General features: G+C 54.4%; 1 protein-coding gene across 21 annotated transcripts in view; it reads right to left on the reverse strand.

Moving 5' to 3' along the window:
* Sned1 (sushi, nidogen and EGF like domains 1) overlaps positions 1-23,274 on the reverse strand; it is a 67,908-nt gene that overhangs the window by 19,139 nt on the left and 25,495 nt on the right. For 17 of the 21 annotated variants that reach the window (XR_007107558.1, XR_007107557.1, XR_007107559.1 and 14 more), the window contains exons 9-24: positions 17,078-17,203; positions 16,747-16,851; positions 16,396-16,605; positions 15,762-15,878; positions 14,001-14,117; positions 13,639-13,755; positions 13,344-13,457; positions 12,967-13,140; positions 7,058-7,171; positions 6,626-6,739; positions 6,256-6,369; positions 5,680-5,793; positions 5,046-5,342; positions 3,191-3,374; positions 1,729-1,841; positions 782-1,063 (exon numbers count right to left, since the gene is read on the reverse strand). Coding sequence is in view for 18 of the 21 variants with exons in the window: in XM_047542665.1 (XP_047398621.1) it covers positions 782-1,063; positions 1,729-1,841; positions 3,191-3,374; positions 5,046-5,342; positions 5,680-5,793; positions 6,256-6,369; positions 6,626-6,739; positions 7,058-7,171; positions 12,967-13,140; positions 13,344-13,457; positions 13,639-13,755; positions 14,001-14,117; positions 15,762-15,878; positions 16,396-16,605; positions 16,747-16,851; positions 17,078-17,203 (2,412 nt within the window). In the remaining 3 variants the exon portion in view is untranslated. The remainder of the gene's footprint in view (positions 1-781; positions 1,064-1,728; positions 1,842-3,190; positions 3,375-5,045; positions 5,343-5,679; positions 5,794-6,255; positions 6,370-6,625; positions 6,740-7,057; positions 7,172-12,966; positions 13,141-13,343; positions 13,458-13,638; positions 13,756-14,000; positions 14,118-15,761; positions 15,879-16,395; positions 16,606-16,746; positions 16,852-17,077; positions 17,204-23,274) is intronic. The other 4 variants (XM_047542657.1, XM_047542652.1, XM_047542662.1 and 1 more) reach the window with 3 other exon arrangements.

Below are 23,274 nucleotides of genomic sequence, written 5' to 3' on the forward strand. Positions count from 1 at the left end.
CTCCTCACCAAGGTTCCCACCTCAGCTCAGACCCAGGGACCAAGGGCACCACTGGACCCTCTAGAGGTGTCGCTTGGCCTTCAGGCCCGTGCCTCTGTCCTCTCGTCAGGGCTCTGGCTTGGCTGTGGTGAGCAGCCACAGAGCTGCCTTCTCCTCTTGGCAGGTGTGCCTGGAACCAGGCAGGTGGTGGCGTCGCTCGCTGTGCTTGCAAAGCAGCCTCCTGGGCTGGGCAGGGCTGGAGTCCGCAGCCTCCTCCCAGGGCCGTTCTCTCTGTTCTCCCTGCTGTCTCATCGTGCCCTGCACTGACCAGAACCACTCCCCACAACATCACAAGGGGCACCCTCTGCACTGGGAGCAGACCCAGGTCTTGGGCATGGCGCCTGAGCCTCCACCCGGCTGCTCTGGCCTCCAGAGGTTACCATAGGCTGGGCCTGGGTGGCAGGGCCACTGCCTGGAGCCCCTGCCCACTGCCCACTTTGCACTGTGGTGCAGGTGAAGGCCTCTGCTTGCCCTCAGCCGCCTAGAGTCTGCCCAGGAGCTACGAGCCGAGGCTCCATACGCTGGTTCTCCACTGGCCTTTCTGTCCTGAGGTGGGGAAAGCCTCCACTCATGCAGACTTCTCTGTGTTGGACTGGACCTGTTCTAGGTGGCCTGCTGTCCTGGGGACAGTGGTCCAGACCAGTGAGTGGCCTAGGGGACTGCATGACCACCCACCTGTCCTGGACAAGGACCGCAGCCATGGTGCTGCCCGCACACCCACCAGCCCGGCTGTGGCACTCACAGGTGATGATGTAGAGGTGGGCCGGCCGGCTGTGCAGCTGGCCCTGTTCACTGCTCTGCACAGCCGTCACCGAGAGCTGGTACCGCCGTCCTGGCAGCAGATCCCGAACGGTGTAGGACACCAGCTTCCCGTTGGGCACGTAGCGGCTCTTGGTGCTCTGGCCTGTGGTCACGTTGATGACATAGGCCTCCAGCAATGTGCCTGGAGTGGGTATGTCCCAGACCACATGGGCAGAGGTGGCTGTGACTCGGGCAGCTGTCAGGTTTGCTGGAGGCAAGGGACCTGGACAAGGCATGGACAGCAGAGGGAGGTGAAGGCAGGGAGGAGGGGCTCTGGGGCAGTCGCGGGGCCGGGTACCAGGGACAAGGTGCAGTCCTAAGGTGGTGCTGCAGCCCCTTCGCTGCCCTCGTCCTCCCGAGCCCGGCTGCACAGGCCTTCCCTCGGGGCCCAGTGCCAGTGCCCCTGCCCACAGCCTTCCACTGACCCCCAGGTAGGCCTCGGGCAGTGAACAAGCAGCCCTGGGCCTGGGGAGGGAAGGGGCATCCCTGGGGGCCTGTCCTCCCAGACCTGCCCTCCCTGTGAGCTGACAGTGCTGCTCTGCACACACTGGGCAGACGTGGGTGAGGGACACCAGGGAGCTGGCAGTGGGCTGGTCACATGACTGTGTGGGCATCCTGGGACCCCCTGGTCAGTGTTCGGGGGAAGCTGCCTTGAGGAGCTGCCAGGAGTCTTTGGACCATGCGGGCAGCCTTGGCCGTCTTCCCAGCAGAGGACCCAGGCCAGCCTGGCGCAGTGGCCCCTCCTGGTGGTCTGAGTGACGGGACCTCTGGGAGTCCAGGTCTGGGTTCAACGTGCTGTGGACACTTTGGGAAGGCCTGAGGGTGCTGGAAGGAGGCCCGTGGTCTAGAAGGGCGCCTGTGGGAGCAGAGGCCACACTGCCTACTTACGCGTCCACACGTGCAGTGGCACAGAGGCCAGGCTCTCTGTAGGAGGGTCCGCTCCCCCGGGTCCACTGAGGGCGGCCACCCACACAGTGTATCTCCTTCCTGGCAGCAGGGCCCTGCCATAGAGAGGAGCACAGGAACATCTCAGGCCCTGTGGCCAGCTCTGATGACTAGGGGTGGGGCCTCCTATTGCTGGTGGTCCTGGGTGTTCCTCTGGTAGGAAGCCCCTCCATTGTCTGGTTCAGTGAGGGACTGAGCAGGGTCCTGTGCTGAGAGTGGCCACACTGTGGTCAGAGAGCTGATGTTCAGATGGCAAAGCCAGAAAAGAGACAAGTGGAGAAGGTCACTGTGCAGACAAGGGCCACGAGTGACCAGTTGCTCTCCCTAGAAAGGTCCCTGAGCAGGAGGCTGTGAGCTGGCCTCTGGGAACTCAGGTTCTGGAGGATTTCTACCAGGTAAGCTGGCCCACTGGCCTGCACTGTGTGCGAAACGCTGTCCACATCGAGACCTTTCCCCTGGGGTCTGCACAGCACACACCAGGAGGGTGCACCCTGGGCCTGCAGCCTGCAGTGCTGCACACCTGCCTCTCTGGTGGACCCTGGGGTGCCTTCTGCCTGGGAGCTGGAGCCTGTTTCCTCCAGACCCACCTGCTCCTGTCCCTTTCCTGCCTTCCCTGTGTCCCTTCTGTGGGGATCTCAGCTGCCAGTGCCACTCTGTGCTCAGTCCTCCTTGTGAACCTGGCTGGGGGTGGTGGTGGGACAGAGTCAACAAGTGCCCACCTGGGCCCTGTTTGTGTTTCTTCCATAAGCCACTCGGGGTTCTTCTTTGGAAGCTAGGATGTGAATCAAGAAAAGTCACAGCAACATCTAAACCATGAACAGGAGAGGAATCTGAGAAGGCGTGGACAGGAAGCACTGGAACGCGCCACCAGCCTCTGGACTCTAGTGAGGACCTGTAGCTCCCTGAGGAAGGCAGGGTGGAGCACTGTGGTGGCTTTCCATCAGCCACCTGGCCTCGTCCCTCTGAGACCCCTGAGCTGGGCACTGTTGAGATGTCCCCACCTGCTCCCTGAGAATGCCCTTCACCCTGTGGACACAGGAGCCACATGAAGCTGCCACCCAAATGCCTGTCCACTCTCTCTGCTTCCCCTAGTGCTGCCTGAGCAGGGATCTAGAACTTGGCCTCTGGCAGGTGGCCACCTAGGGTTCTATCCTGGGACCCTGGAAGAGCCCTGACTGCCCACCCCCACTGACTATGGCGTCCAGCCGCCTAGGTCCTGCCCCAGGGCCCTAGAGCTCTCTGGGCACTTTACTGTCTGGTGCCCCTCAGGGTGACCTTATGAGTAGGCAAGGCAGGGGCAGACCCAGACCCGCTGGGCCCACCCAGTCCCTCCCACGCAAGGGAAAAGCAGGTGCACAGGCGTACAGAGCAACTGAGATCTCAGGTTCCCTGGGAACCCTCTTACCCAAAAGTAAGCTGGTCCACACTCCTGTCCACCTGAGTGGATTGCGCTTCAGTGGCCTCAGGGTGAAGAATGGACACTCGAATTCCACTGACAGTGGCGTGATGGATCCTGTGCAGAGCCCACCGCACCGAGATGGCATCAGCTGACACATTGGTGACCTCTACGTCTTCAATAGGGCGGGGGCCTGGGGGCACAGATGGTTCAGTAGATGCCAGCACCTCCGTGTTTCTGGGGAAGCAGGTCTCGGGACAAGGCTTAGGAGGGCAGGGACTCTGGGCGGAGGAGGTGCCGTTTCCTCACCTCCAGGGTGGAGACTGCAGAGGGCCCACTGTGGGCACCACTGGGCCAGCCAGGACCCTAGAGGCAGGTTAAGTCTCCATCCCTGTTGAAATGTGACCGTCACATGCTGGGGGTGGGGTGAAGGTGGGGGTCCTTCCTGACCCGGGCTAGGGCACCCCCTCTTTCCTTTGTGCTGTTTTGGTCCAGCAGTTAACATCAGCGTAGTACTGGGCCCAGGGGATGTAAGCCCCTGGGTCGCACAGCACTCCAGCCTGGTGGACATGGCATGGACAGTAGTCCTTCCCGTACACCCTGGTCTCCTGGTAGAAACCCCACTCCGATGGGGACGGGGAGAGGTGCCATCTCTTCCAGATGCCTTTGGAGGGCAGATTCCATCTTGGGAAACCTCCCACGTGCATCTTGCTGAAGCTGTGCTTGGATGAGCTCATCCACCAGCCCCCTGCTGGCCCTGCTGGCCCCCTGGTCAGTACCACTGGAGTGTGCACCCCGGGGCTCTTCCCTGGCCAGGGTGCACTCTGTCCTAAGCGTGTGGGGATCTCTGACCTTCAGTTGTCACCTTCTGCACAACAGGTCCTGTGGGCTCCCCTGGGTGGGCGCAGTGTCCTGCGGGCCTTGGCCTGTCCCTTGCTGGCCAGAGTCCAGGACTGTGCCTCCTGGTGTGAGCCTCTGAGCTGCCACCATCTCCCACCTCACCCATCACACTACAGCACCCTGGTCCCCTGGCTCTGCCTGCCTTCTGGGCCAGTAATGGGAACTCCAGCAGGTGCTCAGCTGAAAGCTGGCCCCTGACCGCCCTGATCACTCCTGGCCCAAGCTCCTAGCACCCTCCCTCCTTCCTCAAGACTCTAGCACCCCTTTCCCATCCTCCACTCCTGCCTCTGGAGGACACAGGTGTGGCCTCCATAGCCAGCACCCACCTCAGCTGCTGCCCACCTGGACACCAACCTCCTGCTGCAGCTGATGCTGGTCAACCAGGGGAGGGCCAGCCCTCTGCCTACAGATCCCACTCCTCATCCACCCACGGCTTGTTCCAGGGACTCCTCCTCCCTGCAGGTCTCCAGCAGCAAGGGGAGCTGGACCTCCACGCTCACGTGTCACACTCCCTGGGCAGCCATGTCCTCCTCGTGCCCACTGACAGCCCCAAGGGCTGCAGAAGGCTCCCGCCTTCCAGCCCTAAGCTTGTCAAGCTGTGACCAGCCAGGCCTGCAGCAGTCCGGGAGAGTGAGCTGCCCGCCCCCCAGGCTCCTCCCGCAGACGCCCTCCTTCCCAGGAAGGCTGCAGAGCCCAGCTGAAGGGGCCCCTGCCTCCACCTGCCTCCACCTCTCTCCACCTGCAGCCCCCAGACCCTCCCAAGCCTTCAACTTTCACTTGGGCAGCCAGCAGGCTGCTGCCCACCACACCGTCTGCCCGCTGCCCCAAGTCCTGTGGTCTGCTCTTTCCTGTGTTTGCCCTGGTCTCTGCTTTTGACCCCCGCTCCTGCGAGAAGCTCCGCCCCTGCCTGCTAACTCCTTGCGCAGGGCAGGGGTGGCCCGCAGCCTGGTGGTCGGTCACTCACGTGTGCGGGTGAGCAGGGCTGCGGGTCTGCTGATGTCGTTCTTGTTGTTGGTGTTGCGCTTGACGGAGAAGACGGAGATGTTGTAGACCCGGCCAGCTGCCAGAGCCCTCAGCTGGTGTGAGGAGCGGCTCCTGTCCACAAAGTCCGTGCGGCGGTAGGAGCCATCAGAGGAGACATAAGTGACCGCGTAGCCATCGAGCACCTGCCTGGCGGCAGGGCCCTCAGGTGGGCTCCAGGAGATGGAAACCCCACTCTCCTCCACTTTCTCCACCCTGAGGGCCGTCGGTGGAAGGAGCTCTTCAGGGTTTGAGCCAAAACAAAAGAAGGGAGTGGTCAGCTGCTGCAGGAAGCCCTGCCCCCATCAGGTGCCCGCGTTGGGCCCTGGGGACTGGACAGCAAGGCGCTGCTGGCAGGGAGCCTGGCCCTGGCTCTGGCCCACACAGTCCTCTGCTCCTGTCCCCACTGGCCTCCTTGAGGGCCACACCCTGTCCCTGCTTCTCAGGAGAGGAGCCCAGGTAAACAAGGGCCCCTTCTGCCCCGGAGCCCTCTAGGTCCCCTGCCTGCCCTCTGGTGAGGAGAGCTGCCACCCTGGCCCCAGCCCCGCCTCCTCCACCACAGCCGCCCTGCTCCTCACCTTTGGCACAGTCCTTGCCTGTGAAGCCCACTTTGCAGGTGCAGCTGTGGGACCCATTGCTGGCCAGGCAGTAGCCACGGCCCCCACAGGGGCTAGAGAAGCAGGGGTCGCTCACTGAGGGGAAAACAGCAATGAGACCACATGTCCACGGGCCCCCTAGCTCCTGAGCACTGGGCCGCTCCCAGGTGGGTGACGGTGGCAGGGACGGCATGATAGCACCTGCTTCCCCACACAGCTGAGTGGTGCTGGTCAGGCCCTAGCTGACCAGGAGTCGGCCCACCACACTGTGGCTCCTGCCTAGGAGGGGAGACTCCACAGGTGGGGAGGCCAGGGTGGGCGTTGCCTGGAGGGTCCCTGCCGGGCGCTAATGGGGGACTGCTCCTGACGCAAGGGACAGTGCGAGTCTGATCTGGACTACAAGGAGCTTGGTGGGTGTGACCGTGGGGAGGGTGAGGGCAACACATGGGGACTGGGAAGGCACCGTCGGGGGACCAGAGAAGTCGGAGGAAGGGCCACGAGTCCAAGGATGAGCAGGGTCTTCCAGGGCAGGGGCCACTGGCGTGTGGCCACCCCTACCTGTCTCACAGTGGTAACCGAAGAAGCCCTCGGGGCAGACGCACAGGTAGGCCCCACCTCCGTCCTCACACCGCCCTCCATGCTGGCAGGGGCTGGAGTCACAGGCGTCCACCTCTGAGGAACACCCAGAGGGTTGGCCCAGGCTGCAAAGGGGGCTCTGGGGGCGGGAGGAGAGGACAGCAGGAAGAAGGGGTAGGGAGGGAAGCAGCACAGGCCGGGAGGGTTGGGGAGCCCACAGGGTGGGAGGGGCTCAGGGAATCCCCCTCAGCCCTCCCCACAACTGCCCTCCCAGGTGGCCACAGCCCTGGGAGTCCAGCAGGGGCCTGGGCCCCACCTCCCATCCTCTGGAGGCCCCTCGCGGGAGCCCTACCTGTCTCACAGTGCACGCCAGTGAAGCCTGCGGGGCACTGGCAGAGGAAAGAGCCAGGGAGGGCCCTGCAGGAGCCCCCGTTGCTGCAGGGCTGTGCTCTGCACGCGTCCGTCTCTGCGGGCGAGAGGGGTCGCCGGCTGAGCCCAGGGCCCGCCTCCCGAGGAGCGTCCCGTCCCTGGGCTCCACTGCTCTGTGCCTTGGCCTTTCCTCCACTAGCCCCACGCCTCCCCTTCCTAGGCAGGCCACCTCCATGCCTGCCGCTCCTTCTGGGGCTTAGTCTACAAAGCCACAGGGGCGTGGGCTCCTCAGCCATGCGCCACAGCCCCCACCTCCGCCATCCTGGACAGAGACCTGTCCAGGGGAGGAATGACGGAGCAAGGCAGCTGTGCCAGGGCCCCCAGGGCCTTCAACTGTCCCCCAGGGGCTTCTTACCCAGTTCGCAGTGGACTCCCTCATAGCCTCTGCTGCAGAGGCACTGGTACCCAGCAACGTGGTCCTGGCAGGAGCCCCCATGCTGGCATGGCTGAGACCGACACTCGTCCACTTCTGAGGAGGAGAGACCCCAAAATGAAGCCATGTGCCCTTGATTTAGCCAAACTGAGATGGAAATAAACTAGTTTTGGGGATCCCAGTTCCATGACATCCCCTTGGTGCTTGGAGAGGCCAAAACCAGGGGTGAGTACCCTTGGAGGGAGAAGCAGGTTGTGGCCCAGGGACTCACAGCCTGGCTGTCTGAGACGACGGGGCAGACTGGGCACCTGAGGGGCTCGCAGCAGACACTGTGGGTCTGACCCGGACAGGCGGACAGGCCCCAACACATGAGTCTTGGCAGAAGACGCTGTGTCCAGCCGTGCTGTTTGACGACCGCAGGCCTGGGTGGGACATGTTTGGGGCCAGCCTGCAGTTGTGCAAGAGCCGCCACGGGTTCCTTTTAACTGGGAGTTGTGCTCCTGAGTTCACATGTTCAGTCTGAGGAAAGCCCAATGTCAGTGCTTGAAAAGCAGGTGACCAGGCGTGGCCGGGGGGCCGGAGCCACACCCGGGAGTGGAGGCCCCGTGCCCTCGTGCCTGCTTCCTCCCCCTCGAGGACCCACCAGCAGCACGGCAGCATCTCTTTGCCTTTAAGTTCTGTGAATGGTTAGCAGTGGGTGGTTCTGCTTTTGCCTGTGACCTGTACTAGCAGAACGTTACCGTGTCCTCTCCCACTAGGCGTTTGGACAGCGGTCTCTGCTGTGTGTGGCCACCTCACACTTGGTCCTTCCCTATCTGACCAACACTAGTGTTGGTTCCAGACGGTGGCAGATGCTGCAGTGAGTCTTCCCCCCCCTCCCAGTGCAGCGCGCCGTCTGCTAGGGGTCTCACCACAGCAGACTCACGCCAGCCCTGCATCCCCCCGCAGTCAGAAGACCCTGCTGGCCCACCTTCTCACCAAGACATCTTCTTAGACTTGGGAATTTTGCCAGCGGAATGTGTCTCGTGGGGCTCCTGATTTGCAGTCCCTAGTTACTAGTGAAGTAGACTGTTCTTAGGTCTGTTGTCCGTCTCCTCCGAGGGCTGGCAGGCCTGTGCTCTGCCCGCTCATGCTGGCTGGTCATTCCCTCCTGAGGACTCGCTGGCGTTCTTCATGTCAGCTCCAAACAGCCCCTTGCCAGTGCACATGCTGGCATGTGCCTCTGTACCCTCTTGAGTTTCCAGCTGACATTTCACTTCTTAGGGTTAGGGACTTAAGTTCCTAGTTCTTGCACAGGCAAGTTAGTCCACTTATTTCTTTTATAGTGCTTTTGTGGCTTTCCCTAACCAAAAGTAAAAAAAAAGGTATTTACCTATGTTTCCCCACATTATTATATATATTTTGTTTTCTTTTTAGCGCCAGCTCATAAGCTATTTAAAAACATCCTTTAAAATATGGGCAGAGGCTCACATCTGTAATCTCAGCAACTCAGGAGGCTGAGGCAGGAGGATCGAGAGTTCAAAGCCAGCCTCAGCAATTTAGCAAGGCCCTAAGCAAATTAGTAAGACCCTGTCTCAAAATAAACTTTTAAAAAGGGCTGGGGAGATAGAGCATTAATCTCCAGGATATATAAAGAACTCAAAAAAATTAAAATACAAAACATAACAAAAAAACAAAAAACAAAACCCAATCAATACATGGGCAAAGGAACTGATAAGGCACTTCACAGAAGAAATACAATCCATCAACAAATATGTGAAAAAAATGTTCAACATCTTTAGCAATCAAAGAAATGCAAGGTAAAATTATGCTGAGATTTCAACTCACTCCAGTCAGAATGACAATTATCAAGAATACAAGTAGTAATAAATGTTGGCAAGGATGTGGGGGAAATGGTTCACTTATACATTGCTGGTGGGACTGCAAATTGGTGCGACCACTCTGGAGAGCAGTGTAGAGCCTGGGATGGAGCCACCATTTGACCCAGCTATTCCACTCCTTGGTTTATACCCAAAGGACTTAAAAGCAGCATACCACACTGATGCAGACACATCAATGTTTATATCAGCTCAATTCACACTATCTAAGCTATGGAACCAAACTATGTGCCCTTCAACAGATGAATGGATAAAGAACTGTGGTATATATACACAATGAAATATTACTCAGCCTTAAAGAAGAATGGAATTATGGCATTTGCTGGTAAATGGATGGAACTGGAGACTATCATGCTAAGTCAAATAAGCCCATTCCCCAAAACCAAAGCCAAATGTTCTCTCTGACATGAGAATGCTAACACACAATAGGTGGGGTAGGGAAGAACAGAAGTTCACTGGATTAGACAAAGAGGAATGAAGGGAAGAGACCGGGGAAGGGAATGGGAAAGACAGTAACCTGAGTCGGACATGCTTTTCTGTGTTCCTGTATGAATACCTGACCAGTGTAACTCCGAATCATGTGCAACCAGAAGAATGGGAAGTTGTACTCCATGTATGTGTGATATGTTAAAATACTGTCATGTGTAACAAAAAAGAACAAATAAAAAATAAATTATTGAACAGTGATTTAAAAGGGGGGGGCTGGAGATGTAGCCCAGCAGTAAAATGCCCCTGGGTTCACTCCCTGGTACCAAAAAATAAAATGGCTCAAATCTGCATGAAGATTTAAAGATGTACCTTCTTGTTATCACTAATTTTTTTTGCAGGTTCAGAGAATGCATTAGCTTGAGCTGTTACCTGCTAATAGCTCAAATCTTCTACCTCTCTGCTGACTGTTTGGCTCCTTAGCCTGCAATTAACTGTGAGCTGGTTTTGCTCACTTCGACCTGGAGACTCGGGGCAGAGGTGTGCGGGGGCCTCTCTCTCCGTCTCCGAGTTTCCTGTGAGCGAGCCGCTGTTCCGCCCTCTCCTCTGGCTGCCGGGGCTTGTTCTGATGCTGCTTTCAGTCTTCCTCTGTCCTCGCATTTCCAGAGCAACTGCCAGAGCGCACAGTTTGTTCTGTTTGTAACAATTGGACCATCTTTTACCTGGAAAGTTGAGTCCATTTGTCTGTATTTTTCTATGATTCTTCTAATCTTCATATTTGCCCCCCATCTTTTTTTTTTTCTGATTTCCCCTTCCTTTTAGATAGTGAGAAAGCTTGCCATGGTGTTTGCTCGCTCTTCTCTTACTGGGTTTGTTTATCTTACTGTCTAGGTACTCCCTCCAGAAAGAACCTTATTTGCTAAGCCTCTGAGGCTGTGTTTGTGTGAGAATGTTTTTATTATGTTCTCACATTTGAATAATAACTTGAATAACTCCACTGGGTAAACATTTTTAGATTTCATTTTAATATTTATCCTTTTTGGGATTTGCTGAGCTGCTTGGATCTGTGGATTGATATATTTCTTCACATTTAGAAAAAAAAATTCTCTCTCAGAATATTTCTTTTGCCTACTGTGTCCTCTATTACCAGAACCCGGTATGGACTTGTCTGCCTGTTTGAAATCACTCCACAGACATCTGTCTCTGTCCTGCTTCCATCACACATCTCTTCATGATCCGCTTTTAGTTATGTCCCCTCTGATACACAGTTGAAGGAGCTTTGTTGACCTGGCTTTGAGGCCAGGTAAGTCTTGATTTCAGAGGTTGCACTTTCCTAGAATTTCTATATTGTTACTTTCTGTTCTCAGGTTGGGTTGTCTATTGCCTCATTCATTTCACCTCTTTTCCCCTCTGTTTTCTTTAACAGTCACAATGGCATTTTAAAATCCTTTGTGAATGCCAACATCTGGGGCACAGGTAGGCCTGTTTGGATTGATCATTTCTTTTCTAGATTTTGGCGTGATTCCTTGCTTCTCAGACACGTGTGTACAAGAGCCTCAGGGGCTGGGAGTGGAGCTCACAGCTCAGTGCTTGCCTAGCATGCAGGAGGCCGGAGCTCGTCCTTGGCCTGCAGCACACAAAGCCAGATGCCGTCGACCACTCCTCCCTGGGCTGAGCTGCCACTCACTCTCCTGGATGCCACCAGAAGAGCTGGCTTGGGCTATAGCACCATATCAGGTGGCTGTGAACACTCTGGCCTCTCTCCAGAGCTGACCTGGATCTCGGTCTTGTAAGCCGATGAGCTGGTCTGCTGTCCAGGTCTTCCTGCGGGGAGAGCAGTGGGCCTGTACGCCTGTGGCTGTGCTTGGCTCCACCTGAGCTTGCCCCACGGTGTTGGGGGCTGGCCTCTGCTCCCCGAGGCACCCTGCCCACGGGGGTAGAGAAGCACCTGCAGCCTTTCTTGCCTGTGAAGGGGCTGCCCAGACTGCTTGGCAGTGTCTCTGCCAAGCGCCCATCCTGGATCCTGACTATGTCTCCCTGGGATTTAACGCCACCTCCCGATGTGCACTTCTGATGGTGCTGTTGAGTCTTTTTCCTTTTGTGGTCTGTTCTTCCCTCCGGATGTGCGGACGTCTTCACTAGGCCATGGCACCTTTGTGCTTTTCCTGTAACGTGTCTGGGGCTCCCTTTTCTCCTGTTGGATGTGCCATGGGTCCTTCCAGTCTGTTCTTCTTCTAATCCTTGGAATTTAATTCCACAGCTGCTAGGAATTTTCCTCCCTTTTATTTACCCTCTGTTTATATTTCTCTTACCTGTTACATCTCTCTTCTCGGATTTCTTTATCCAGTGTGGCACTGTGCTCCACCCCCCAGTGCTCCTGTGCTTTCCTTTTGATGTACAATGGATTTCCCTTGTCTTCCGACAGTCTTCAATTTACCTATTCTTCACCTATATCCACTTTTAAATTATGTTTATTTCAACTATTGTAGTTTTAAATCCTTTTATTTCTACTTTCTCCTTGAAAACCATGGCTCCTGTTTTGTATAGGCAACGCCAGGCTCCGGCTGTGTCACTGCAGGTTGTACTGTGTGCCATACTCTATTTGTATTGTACAGTGTAAAGCATGTGCCATCCGGAGTGTGCGCCTCCCTCCTGCCGCACATGCTCTCTGGACTCCACTCCTACTCTGGAGTGGCTGTGCTTCTCAGGGGCCTCAGTGTCTTTCTGGTGAGCTCCTGTTCTCTTGAGGACACTGGCCTCTCCTTTGGCAATGTGCTGGGCAGAAGCAGCACTGCAAAGGTCTCTTGGTAGGCAGGAGCCTCGGCCTTGGAAGGTCAGGGGTAGAGGGCAGATGTCAGGTGCCAGGCAGTCTCCACAGAGCTCTTCACCTGGGTAGGGCTACACAGGGTGGGCTGGGCTGTGGGGACATTTGGGAGATAGTAATGGGTTCATGTACCCCATTCCTGATTGCATGCTGTCACCACCAGCCCTAAGATTGTAGCTTAAAATCCTTGTTTTATGAAAACAGTGTAAACATCACACAGCTTTCCGGATGAACAGCCTGGATGCTTTGGCTTGATGTGACACTCCTCTCGTGGTGTCAGGGCCCCTGCATCTCCAGGGCTTTGGCTCAGGGGCCCTGCCTCCAGGCATTCACCCCAAGCTCCAGGGCAGACCTAGGTAGGACCTAGAGGCAGCCTCTCTGGAGCAGCTCTCCTCCGTGCTGTGTGGGGGGTTTGGACACACATTCTGATGCCACAGGTCTGGGGGATGCAGTAAGAGGCAGGCCCTGAGCCCAGACCTGCCTCTGCAGGACCCTGCACATGGTCACATCTTGGCCTCAGCTGCTTCATCTGCAGAGTGGGCCTGTGGGTGTTTGACCCTCTGTTCTGGGCCACTCTGAGGACAGGGAAGCCCTTAGTGAGAATGTTCCAGAGCAGAGTTGACAGTGGTTACCATTGTGGCCTCAGGGCACAGAGAGGAGACAGGGACGGAGTGCAGGCCCAAGGCTCTGTGGCCCTTCACAGGAGGAAGCTGCTGGTGGGGTGTGGGCCCACCCACCCTGTCCCCAAGGGCCCACGAAATCACCTAAGCACTGGGGAAGCTGGCTCCAGACACCTTGGGGCAAGCAGATGCGGGCGTGGCTGGGGACACTCAGGCTGTAGCCAGGGTCACATGTGTACAAGGCCACCGAGCCCAAGCGAGTCCCGTTGAAGTGCATGGTGGCATGCTGCACCTCTTCTGGGTGGCCGCAGTCCACCTCTGCAGGAGCAAGAACACAGCAACCGGTCCAGAGCCCCACTCCTCTGCTGGGCCCCGGGCCACGGAGGCCCAGCCCCACCCTCCTGGGAGGAAGTGCTGGACTTCAGGCACTGGTGTGTCTGAGATTTCCTTCCTTCTTTCCTTCCCGGCTCTGCCCTGTCCCACTTTGACATGCCCCCAGCCCAGTCCCCTGGATTGCTCACCTGCCTGGCACCGGTGTCCTGTGTACCCTGCTTGGCAGTGACAGGAAAAATCTGTGCCTAGATCCTCACAGGTGCCCCCGTTTACACATGGGCTCCGGAAGCAGGGGGAGGGGGCTGAAAGAGTGCAGGAGGGTCCCCATCACGGTCTCTGAGTCTCCCCGAAGGGCTCTCAAATGCATGGGGGTATCCTGCCTCCCACACCCAGCTCCACCTCCTATCCCTGCAAGACCCGGGCCAGCCCTGACCACTGGGCCTGTTTCCATAGGAGAGTGTCCCCCGCTCTCACCAACCCTACCTATCTCACAGTGCCGCCCGGAGAAGCCTGGGGGACAGTCACACTTGTATTTGCCAATGTAGTGGAAGCAGGTACCGCCATTGTGACAGGGGCCCGAGGCACATGAGTCTGGCTTCCCTGGAAGCAGAGGGTATCCAGCAGGGTCAGGGGTCATGGCCTGATGCCCACCCCCAATTCCCTAACATCCCAGAGCCGGGGGCCTTCCTGATGATATTCCTGAGAAGCAGACTCAAGGTGATTGGGGGTGGGGGTTGGGGGTCTCAGGTGGGAGCTTGGCTCCTCCCACTCTACCCATGCTGACTCCACCCGGCTGGGCCCCAGCTCAGGCTTGCCAGTCACCCCCCTCCAAGCAGGGGCCGCACCGATCTCACAGTGCCTCCCGGTGAAGCGGTAGGGGCAGCTGCAGTGGTATTCTCCACCTGCCTCCTTGCACGTGCCCCCGTTCCGACAGGGCCCCGAGCTGCACAGGTGTGGCCGGGCTGTGTGGAAGGACGGACAGTGGTGAGCACAGGCCCGCCTCCTGCAGGAGGTGCGCCTGAGCTGAGCCTAGGGTCCAAAGTAACAGGGGCCATCAGTCAGGGCACACAAATGGGGCAGGGCTTGCAGTCTGTAGACCCATGCTGAGCCTCGGGTGGGCTGTGTGTGCCTCCTCTCTACTCCACTGGTTCTGGTGGAGAGCAGGCCCCACACCCACAGCACATGAGGCTTCCTGCTTGCATCTGAAATGGGGAGTGGGCTGAATTGTGATTGACAGGACATCACCATCCCTACCAGGATTCTGATTCTAGTGCTTTCTTGGCTCCTGAAGTGTAGGTTATGGGGCCTGAGCTTGAGGTACTCCCACATTTAAAGGTGTGATTTGAATGGCAGTTGCCAAATCAGACCCATCTGTCTGTCCTCCCACCTTGACTAGCCACAGCTTCACAGGGCCTAGTGAGTTGAGTCCTTGGATTCCTTATTGTCCTTCCAGGAAGGTGCAGCGAGAGGGGGCCTGCCCATCCCTCAGAGCTCACCCCTTCTCTCCCCCAGCCTGCACCCTGAGAGGCCTCACACACTGCATGTCCTTCTGAGAGCAGACTTCTGAATCCCCCCTGGTTCCTCCTTTGGGTTCAAAGGTGCCACACTGGTGGCTCCCTCTGCTCTCAGGAGTAGGGCCCCTGGAGGTGGCCTTTGGAGGTCCTCAGGTGAGCACAGCAACAATGGTACAGGGATACTGGGCATTGGGACCTAGTCTAGAGAGGGTGGGGGCTCTGGGTGGGACGTGCCCTGGGAGCTGTGGCCTCAGACCCTCACTGCTGCTGGAGGAGGGTGAGGATGAGTTCTGGGCAAAGCCATTATGGGGGCAGGGTGATCCCAGGAGTATATGGAGGAGAGCTCAGCAGGTCTGGGAAAGAACTGAGCAGGGGGCCCTCTCTTTTGAAACCCTCTTTCCTGCTGCGGGTGTGGGAGAAGCCAGAGGTGTCTCAGGGGTCACTGTCAGGGACAGGTAAAAAGCAAGGGGGTGGCCTGAGATGCTGGGAGATAAATGTTGTAAAATGTCTACATTCTCCACGTTGAATAAGTATTAACAAAATTCTAATGACATTCTTTTTAAAAGACTTAACACAATGATGCTAATATCTATTTGGAAAAATGCTGAGCAGAAAGAAAATGAAGCCCGTTCTGAGGGATGCAGACCAGAACAAATGACAAAAATAACAGCCAAATTAATGAGACGTTATTCCAGATAAGTAGAACAGAGCAATATCGCTCAAGTGAGGCCCCAGGTTAAAAATCCAGAAAAATCAGGGGGCAAGGTGCGCGGAAACAGAACCACCTGCTTGTGGAAGGGCGCTCTCCAGGGTGCTGACCCCACAGCATCCCCGCAGGCCCCGCCCCCGCGGCATCCCCACAGGCCCCGCCCCCAGCGGCATCCCCGCAGGCCCCGCCCCCCACAGCATCCCCGCAGGCCCCGCCCCCCACAGCATCCCCGCAGGCCCCGCCCCCAGCGGCATCCCCGCAGGCCCCGCCCCCAGCGGCATCCCCGCAGGCCCCGCCCCCAGCGGCATCCCCGCAGGCCCCGCCCCCCACAGCATCCCCGCAGGCCCCGCCCCCAGCGGCATCCCCGCGGGCCCCAGGAGCACCTTTCTCGCAATGCCTGCCGTGGAACCCGCGTGGGCACTCGCACGTGTAGGAGTCGTCCTGGGCATCACAGGAACCTCCGTTGAAGCAAGGGTCGGAGTCACAGGGCGACGGCAGGGCTGTGTTTGGGGGTGGCGTGCAGAGGGCAGTCCCGCAGCATGCGCTGCCGGGGTCGCCCATACATCCTGACTGGAATCAAGGCCACTAAAAATACACTCTGGGGTCTTTATTCCTCACCGCGGCCTCAGAGGCCCTCCCTGGAATTTCTTATTCTTGATTTTAGCATGATTCACCCTTGCTCTTCCGTGGGTACCATTGAGCTGTGACATAAGAGTCTTATCATCGCTGCTGGCAAAATCCATATCTGCAGGATTATGTGCCACGTGATCAAGCATCTTTACATTAACAGGAGTAGTAAATAATCACGTATGCACTAAGCACTTCAACAGAATGGCCTATGTCCTGGCCATGTGCCTCCCTCCCAGTCCTCGACCTCCCTGCCCACATTTCTGTTGCCAGAGGCCCCTCCACCTGCCTGGAAACTGCAGCAACCCTGGCTCTGCCCACCCTACCCTCTGCCTTCTCCCGCGGGATGCGCTGCCCCTCCTCTCCACAGTCCCTTCTGGAGCCACTCACAGTGGCTGACGTTGTGGTCCGTGTGGCAGACACACAGGTAGCTCCCACCGTACTCCATGCAGTAGCCCCCGTCTGGGCACTGGGTGTTCATGTTGCAGGGCGTGGCTGTGACTTCTGCAGAGAGTAAGAGGCGGCTCCCATATGGGCCTGTCTTCCTGGGGACCTCAGGTCCTTGACAAGGGTGGGGCTGCCTGAGACCCAGCGACCCTGCTAGGGAGACCAAGGGGGAGCACTTCTGCCGCCACTCTCCTCCCCACCTCAGGTGGAGGTGAGGGTCATGGGACCCTGGTGATGGGGGTGCTCAGGGCCAGGGCTGATGGCTGCCCCCCACCCCCAGCCCTGGACACCTACCAAATTCACACAGGAGCCCAAAGAAGCCCGGGGGGCACTGGCAGACCGTGGTGTTGGTGCCCAGGCACCTGCCTCCATTCCGGCACTCACAGTCCCTGGGGATTCCTACCACAGAGAGGGAGAGGGCCCACCGTGGGGCACAGAAGACGGCCTTCCCACCCGCCTGCCTGGCCACCCTCCCACCAGAACTACTGCGTGCACACACATCCTCACATGCCTTCTCCGAGGAGCTTCCTGCATGCATGGCCTATGGAAGGACCCTCCCTACTTCCAATACCCACAGGCAGAACCAGTGCCTCCTGCCCCAGCCCTGGGATGCAGCCCAACGCACTCTCCCTGCAGTCCAGGCCCATGAAGCCTTCGGGGCACTCGCACACGTAGCCCTGCTCCGCATCCACACAGGTGCCCCCGTTCTGGCAAGGGGCAGAGAGGCAGGCATCAGGCACTGAATGACTTCCTGCAAGAAAGGCAGTGGTCACTACCGGCTACTCAGGAGTGGGGAGAACGCAGGCACCCGCCAGAGCAGCTGGCCAGGTCCCACAGTGCTTGCTGGGTTTTCACCTCTGTTCTCGGTGTCAAGTGGAACTTAAGCCAGAAGCTTATTTTCGGGAAACTGATTTATAGCTGCTCTGCCCCCTGCAGCTCAGCACCTGCTGGTCCCTTGTTTCCTGGAAAAGCATTTCCTGCTATAAATTTTAATGCCTGTATATGCAGCTCTGGAGAGCCAGCCCAAGGTCAGGGCCTCCAGGCATTCCTGGTCAAATATTCCCATTGGCAAGATAGTTGGGATTTGCCAGGTATCTTTCTTTTGATTCTTAGTTTAGCTTTGCTGTGGTCAGAAAACATAGTCCTTTTTACTGAGCCTTGTTTTATGGCCGACAGTGTGGCCTCTCATGGCAATGCTCCATGAATTCTCACAAAGAATGTGTGTGCTCTTTGAACATCTGTTAAGCCAAGTTCAAGTCTTCCATGGCATGTTGGCTTTCTATGTGTCCCACGAGTTACTGAAATGACCTGTAATCATGACTTTGTTCCTTGACAGCCGTCAGCACTAGTGTCATGTATTCTGATACACATTAGTAGGTGCTAGCAGGTGCACGTGTACCCAGACCATGTCTTGATGAATTGACCCTCTACCATTACGAAGGTCCCTCTTTTTACCTGGTAGTATTTACTCCTTATACTAAAATTCAAGTTATCTAATACTAATATAGTTACTGCAGCCTTCTCTTGATTAGCATTTGATCAACCCTTAGCTCTGTTTTTTTTTTAAGATGTTCAAGTTTTTAGGTGCATTTAAAATTTATCTTTGTAAATTAATATATGGTGAAATTGGCATTTTAGGTGTGACTGCTATGAGTTTTAACACTATAGATCTGTGGAACCTCACCGCAGCCAGGCACAGAACATCCTATCATTCCAGAGATTTCTGTGTCCTGTCTCTTCGGAGTCTCGGATCCCTGTCCCCCTGAGCCCTGGCCACTGTGGCCTCTTGTCACTGCAGAGCTGCCTGTTCACGAGTGCCATGTGAATGGCGCCCTCTGTGTGGCTTAGCTCTCACGTGCTCTTCCAGCTCCTGAGCGGAGGCATGGTGTCCAGCTGCTGTTGCTCCCGGGAGGTGGCAGAAACTCCCGGGGTGGAGCCTTGGGGAGTAAGCAGGTCGTTAGTGGTGCGTGGACCCTGGACCCTTCCTCTTCCTGATTGCCATTAGGTGAGCAGTTCCTTCCACCATGTGCTTCTGCCTTGAAGTTCTGCCTCACCAAGTCCCAAAGGCAACGGGCTGGCCGGCCATGGATTGTGACCTCTAAACAATGAACGCTGGTAAACATGCCTCCCTTTGCTGCTTTCCTCTGGTGTTTGTCACAGCGACAAAGACCGACTCACACACGTGCAGCAGTCTTTTTTTGTCGGGGGGACTGGGGATTGAACTCGAGGACACTCAACCACTGAGTCACCTCCCCAGCCCTATTTTGTATTGTTCTAAATTTAGAGACAGGCTCTCACTGAGTTGCTTAGCTCCTCACTTTTGCTGAGGCTGGCTTGGAACTTGTGATCCTCCTGCCTCAGTCTCCCGAGCTGCTGGCATGACAGGCATGTGTCATGGCAACCGGCTACATGCAGCAGTCTTTTGTGACTGGCTTCCTTCCCTCCCTCAGCATGCTGCTGAGGCCCATCTCAGCTGTGGGTGTGACGATTCGTTCCCTTTTGAGACTGGGTATCATAGTCCATTATTCACCACAGTTTGTCTACTCACCCAATAAAGGATATTTGAGTTTTAGATTTCTGGGGAACCTAAATAAATATGATAAAGACACTTGTGTGGATTTTTGCATAAACATAGTTTTCATTCTTTTTTTAAAAAAGATTTTTAGTTGTCAATGGACCTTTTTTAACTTATTTATATGCGGTACTGAGATTCGAACCCAGTGCCTCATACTTGTGAGGCAGGTGCTCTACTACTGAGCCCAGCCCAGCTCCAGTTTTCATTTCTTTGGGGTGAATAGCTAGGAATAGAATTGCTGGGCCACATTATAAGTGTATGTTTTGTTTTGTTTTAAACATTTTTAGTTGTAGATGGGCACAATACTTTTATTTATTTACTTATGTGGTGCTGAGTATCAAACCCAGTGCCTCACGCATGCCAGGCAAGTGCCCTACACTGAGCCACGATCCCAGTGGCAGAATCATTTTGTAATAACCCAGAATGTGTGAGAGTCCATTGCTCCGTGTCCAAGCCAGGTCATCCTCATTTATTCTGGACACTGCAGTAAGTTTGCAGAGGCATCTCACTGCAGCCTGGGCCTGGGTGTCACTCATGGCTAATGATGATGTCAAGGACATTGCTTCATCTGCTCATCACCCGTGCATTCCTGTGGCTGTGTGTGCTCAGGCCTCCTGTTTTATAACCGGGTTTTTTTCCCCACAGCTGAGTTATTATCAAGTCCTTTATCAGAGGTGAGTTTTCCAAATTTTTCTCTCCATCTGTATTTTGTCTTTTCATTCTTTTAACTATGTATTTCACAGAGCAAAAGTTTCTAATTTTGGCAAAGAAGTCTAATATATCTTTTTTTTTCTGACACAGATAATACTTTTGCTATCTTATTTAAGAACACTTTGCCGAAGGCCAGGTCACAAAGATTTTTTTTTTCACATTTGCTTCTAAAAATGTTATCGTTCTACATTTCCATTTAGGTTTATGCTCCATTTTGAGTTAATGTTTGTATAAGGTGTGAGGTTTAAGTTGAAATTCTTTTTTTTTTTTTTTTTTGCGTAAGTGTATGTAATTGTTTCAATCCCATTTGTTGAAAGGATCATCCTTTATCCATTGACTGCTTTTACATCTTTTTCAAAAGTTAATAATGGACCATATTTGTGTGGATCTAATTTTGAATTCTTTCTTCTGTCTCATTGATCCATGGGGAATCCATTTGCCAATAACACGTGGTCATCAATGTAGGTTTATTGTTAGTCTTAACACCTTGCAATTCCTCAATATTTATTCTTATTTTTCAAAATTGTTTTGGCTATTCAATTCCTTTTTCCTTTCCATATAAATTTTAGAACAATATTGTCCATATCTACAAAAAAAAATCCTGCTGAGATTTTGGTTGGAATCATAATAATTAATCAATTTTGGGAAAACTGACATATTTACTACGTTGAATCTTCTCATCCATGAACAAGGTGTGTCCAGCCATTTACTTAGACTTCCTTTGGCTTCTTTCATCATTATTTTGTAGGTTTCATTATACAAGTTCTGTACATTTTGTTAGATTTATGTCTAAATCTTTTATCTTTAGGGAACTATTATAAATGGTATTGTCTTAAACTTTGGATCAGATTACTCATGCCTGACTGGGGAGCCTGAGAGTTCATAAGGAGCTTCCTGAAGCCGCTGTCCCCAGGCCAGCCTCTGCTCTCTGGGGCTACCCTTTTGGTTCTTTGACCAGAAAGTCAGGCTTTCAACCGTCCTTCCTACTGTTTGCTCCTGTGACTGTACTCATGGTGGTGCCAAGTGTGGGGGACAGGGAAGGACAGTAACAGTGGATGGCCACACGCTTTGCAACCGTAGCACCTCCAGGTGGTGAGAAAGGTTCCTGTCCACACTGTGAGGTCCCCACCTGGCCACCTCTGGCCCTGCCTCTGGAGCCTGGCTACAGGGCTTCTCCTGGGCTCTCCTTTGTGCTGGCTTTGAGTCCAGACTGAGGGGATACCAGAGGGGGAAAAGAAAAGGTAGACTCACCACTGGCTCGGTGGTACTTCGAGGCTTGGTCTCCTTCCCCAGGCCACCTGCTACTATTTACTTCCCAGAGTCCTCAGATAGCTACTCCACGAATTCTGTCCAGGGTTATGGCTGCATTCAGTGGGAAAGACAGGATAGAGCGGCTTACTCTATCTTATTCAGAACTGGAAACCCGTCTATCACTCTGAAACGATCTGCACTGCTACACTTAGTGTGGGTTTCTTTGACAGGTATGTTGATGGGTCTTGCTTTTCAATTTACTGACAGTCTCTGCCTCTGAACTGCATTTAACCATTTTACATCTTAATGCAACTGCTGATGTGACCAGATTAAACCTATCATCTGGCTATGAGTCTCCATTTGTCCTGCTTCTTCTTTGTTCCTTTTCCCTACCTCTGGATTGATCAAGCATCTTTAGAACTCCATTTCACCCCCATAATCGGTCTATTAGTTGTATCTTATTATTATTTTTTACTTGTTGCTTTAGGGATTACAATGTGTATCTTTTACTTAGAACTTAGTTTTGCCTTTACCTTTAAGCAGTACTATACCACTTGATGTGATATGAGGACTTTACAATATTTCACTTCCATTTCTTCCTGTCTTTCATGCCAGAGGTTGATGAACTATGGCCCACAGACCAAATCTCACCTCACCTGCCACTCATTTTAAAACTTAAAGATTTTTTTGGCACCCAGCTGCGCCATACATTTGTGTCTTGTCTATGGCTGATTTCACATCACAATGGCAGAGCTGAGTAGCTACGACAGACACAATATGGTTTTTCAAAAGTATCCATCTGGCCCTTACCAAAAAAGTTTGCACAACTGGTACAATAGTTTACTTCTACCTATGCTATAAACACCATGATATATTATCACTTCACTTTTCAAACCTTTTTTTTTTTTGGTACTGGGTATTGAACCCAGGGGTGCTTCTCCACTGAGCTATACCCCACCCCTTTGTATTTTTATTTTGTGACAGGGTCTTGTTAAGTCACTCAGGCTGAACTTGAACTTGCAACCCTCCTGCCTTAGCCTCTGTAGTCATGGGGATTATAGGTGTGCACCACCGCATCTGGCTACTACTTGTTTTTAGAATAAAAATTGCTTACTTTAAAATCATCTTTAAAGTAAAAACGCTTTCTACCTACATATAGGTAGTTTCTAACCTGTACTGTGTAAACCCATATTATTTTCTGGGTCATCTTCCTTCTGTCTGAAACATCTGACATTTTCGTGACCGGCTGCTGCTGAATGCGCTTGGCATCTGCTCCTGTGGATGAGTCTTCTCCTTAGTTTCTGAAAGCATTCTGTTGGGTTGGTCACCTTTCCTTCAGCACTGCAACGATGTCACCCATGCGGCTGGTGAGTGCGGGGAGCTCTTGGGATGCCTCTGCCTTCTCTGCCGCGCTGAGCCAGGTTCCTTGCTGCGGGGTCCGGCAGTGTGCTTAGTGTGCCTTGGTGTGGCTTTCTTCATGCCCTTCTTGAACCCTTGGAAGATGCATGGCTGCCATGTCTTCTGTCCTTCTGTGACTTCCTCTTCCCTCCTTCCTCCCCCTGGACTCTGGGCCTCTTGGTGTCCTGCGGCCCAGATGGCCTGTGCTTCCAGTACTGCTCACTGTGAGGCAGGGCTGCTTGTCTCTCCTGCTCCTTGGACCTCCCTTCTGCAGTGTCTGACTGCTGCCACTACACTCCCGTGTTCTCTAGAGACTCAGACACGTCCTCGTCACTGCAGTTCAGTCTACAGATATTCCCTACTTCTCTTTATTTCCTTTTCCTCCCTCAACAGTCTTGAGAAGACACGACACGCTCACGAGTGGCTAGATGTTCACGTCGAATGCGACTGTCTCTGCGGCTTCTGTTTCTGCCGACCTGTTTTTCTCCTGGATGTAGGTTATGTTTTACTTCTGTGCTTGCCTGACATCTTTGACTGGGCAACTTGGGTTCTGGATCCTGTCATATTCCTGTTATGCTCTTTAAAAGAGTGTAGGATTTTTTTTCTGCATGTGGTTAAGACTTGGGATCTGCTTGGTTTCTCTGGACTTCCTTCTAAAACTGTGAGGGCAGATCAGGCTGTCCTCCCGCCAGCACTTATTTCCCCTAGCTGAGGACTCTTCTCAGCACTGGCCCCAGTGTGGAGAGCTCTATCTACTCTGCAGACACAGGGGATTTTTCCTAGCCCTCTTTGAGCTGGGAGTCGCTTTCTGGTGCTCTTTCTTAGCTTTTGGATTCCTCCGACCCAGATCATACTGGAACAAAAATTCAAGGGACCTTTCTGCTCTT

Source organism: Sciurus carolinensis, chromosome 3 (genome assembly GCF_902686445.1).
Source record: "Sciurus carolinensis chromosome 3, mSciCar1.2, whole genome shotgun sequence".
Lineage (NCBI taxonomy): Eukaryota > Metazoa > Chordata > Mammalia > Rodentia > Sciuridae > Sciurus > Sciurus carolinensis.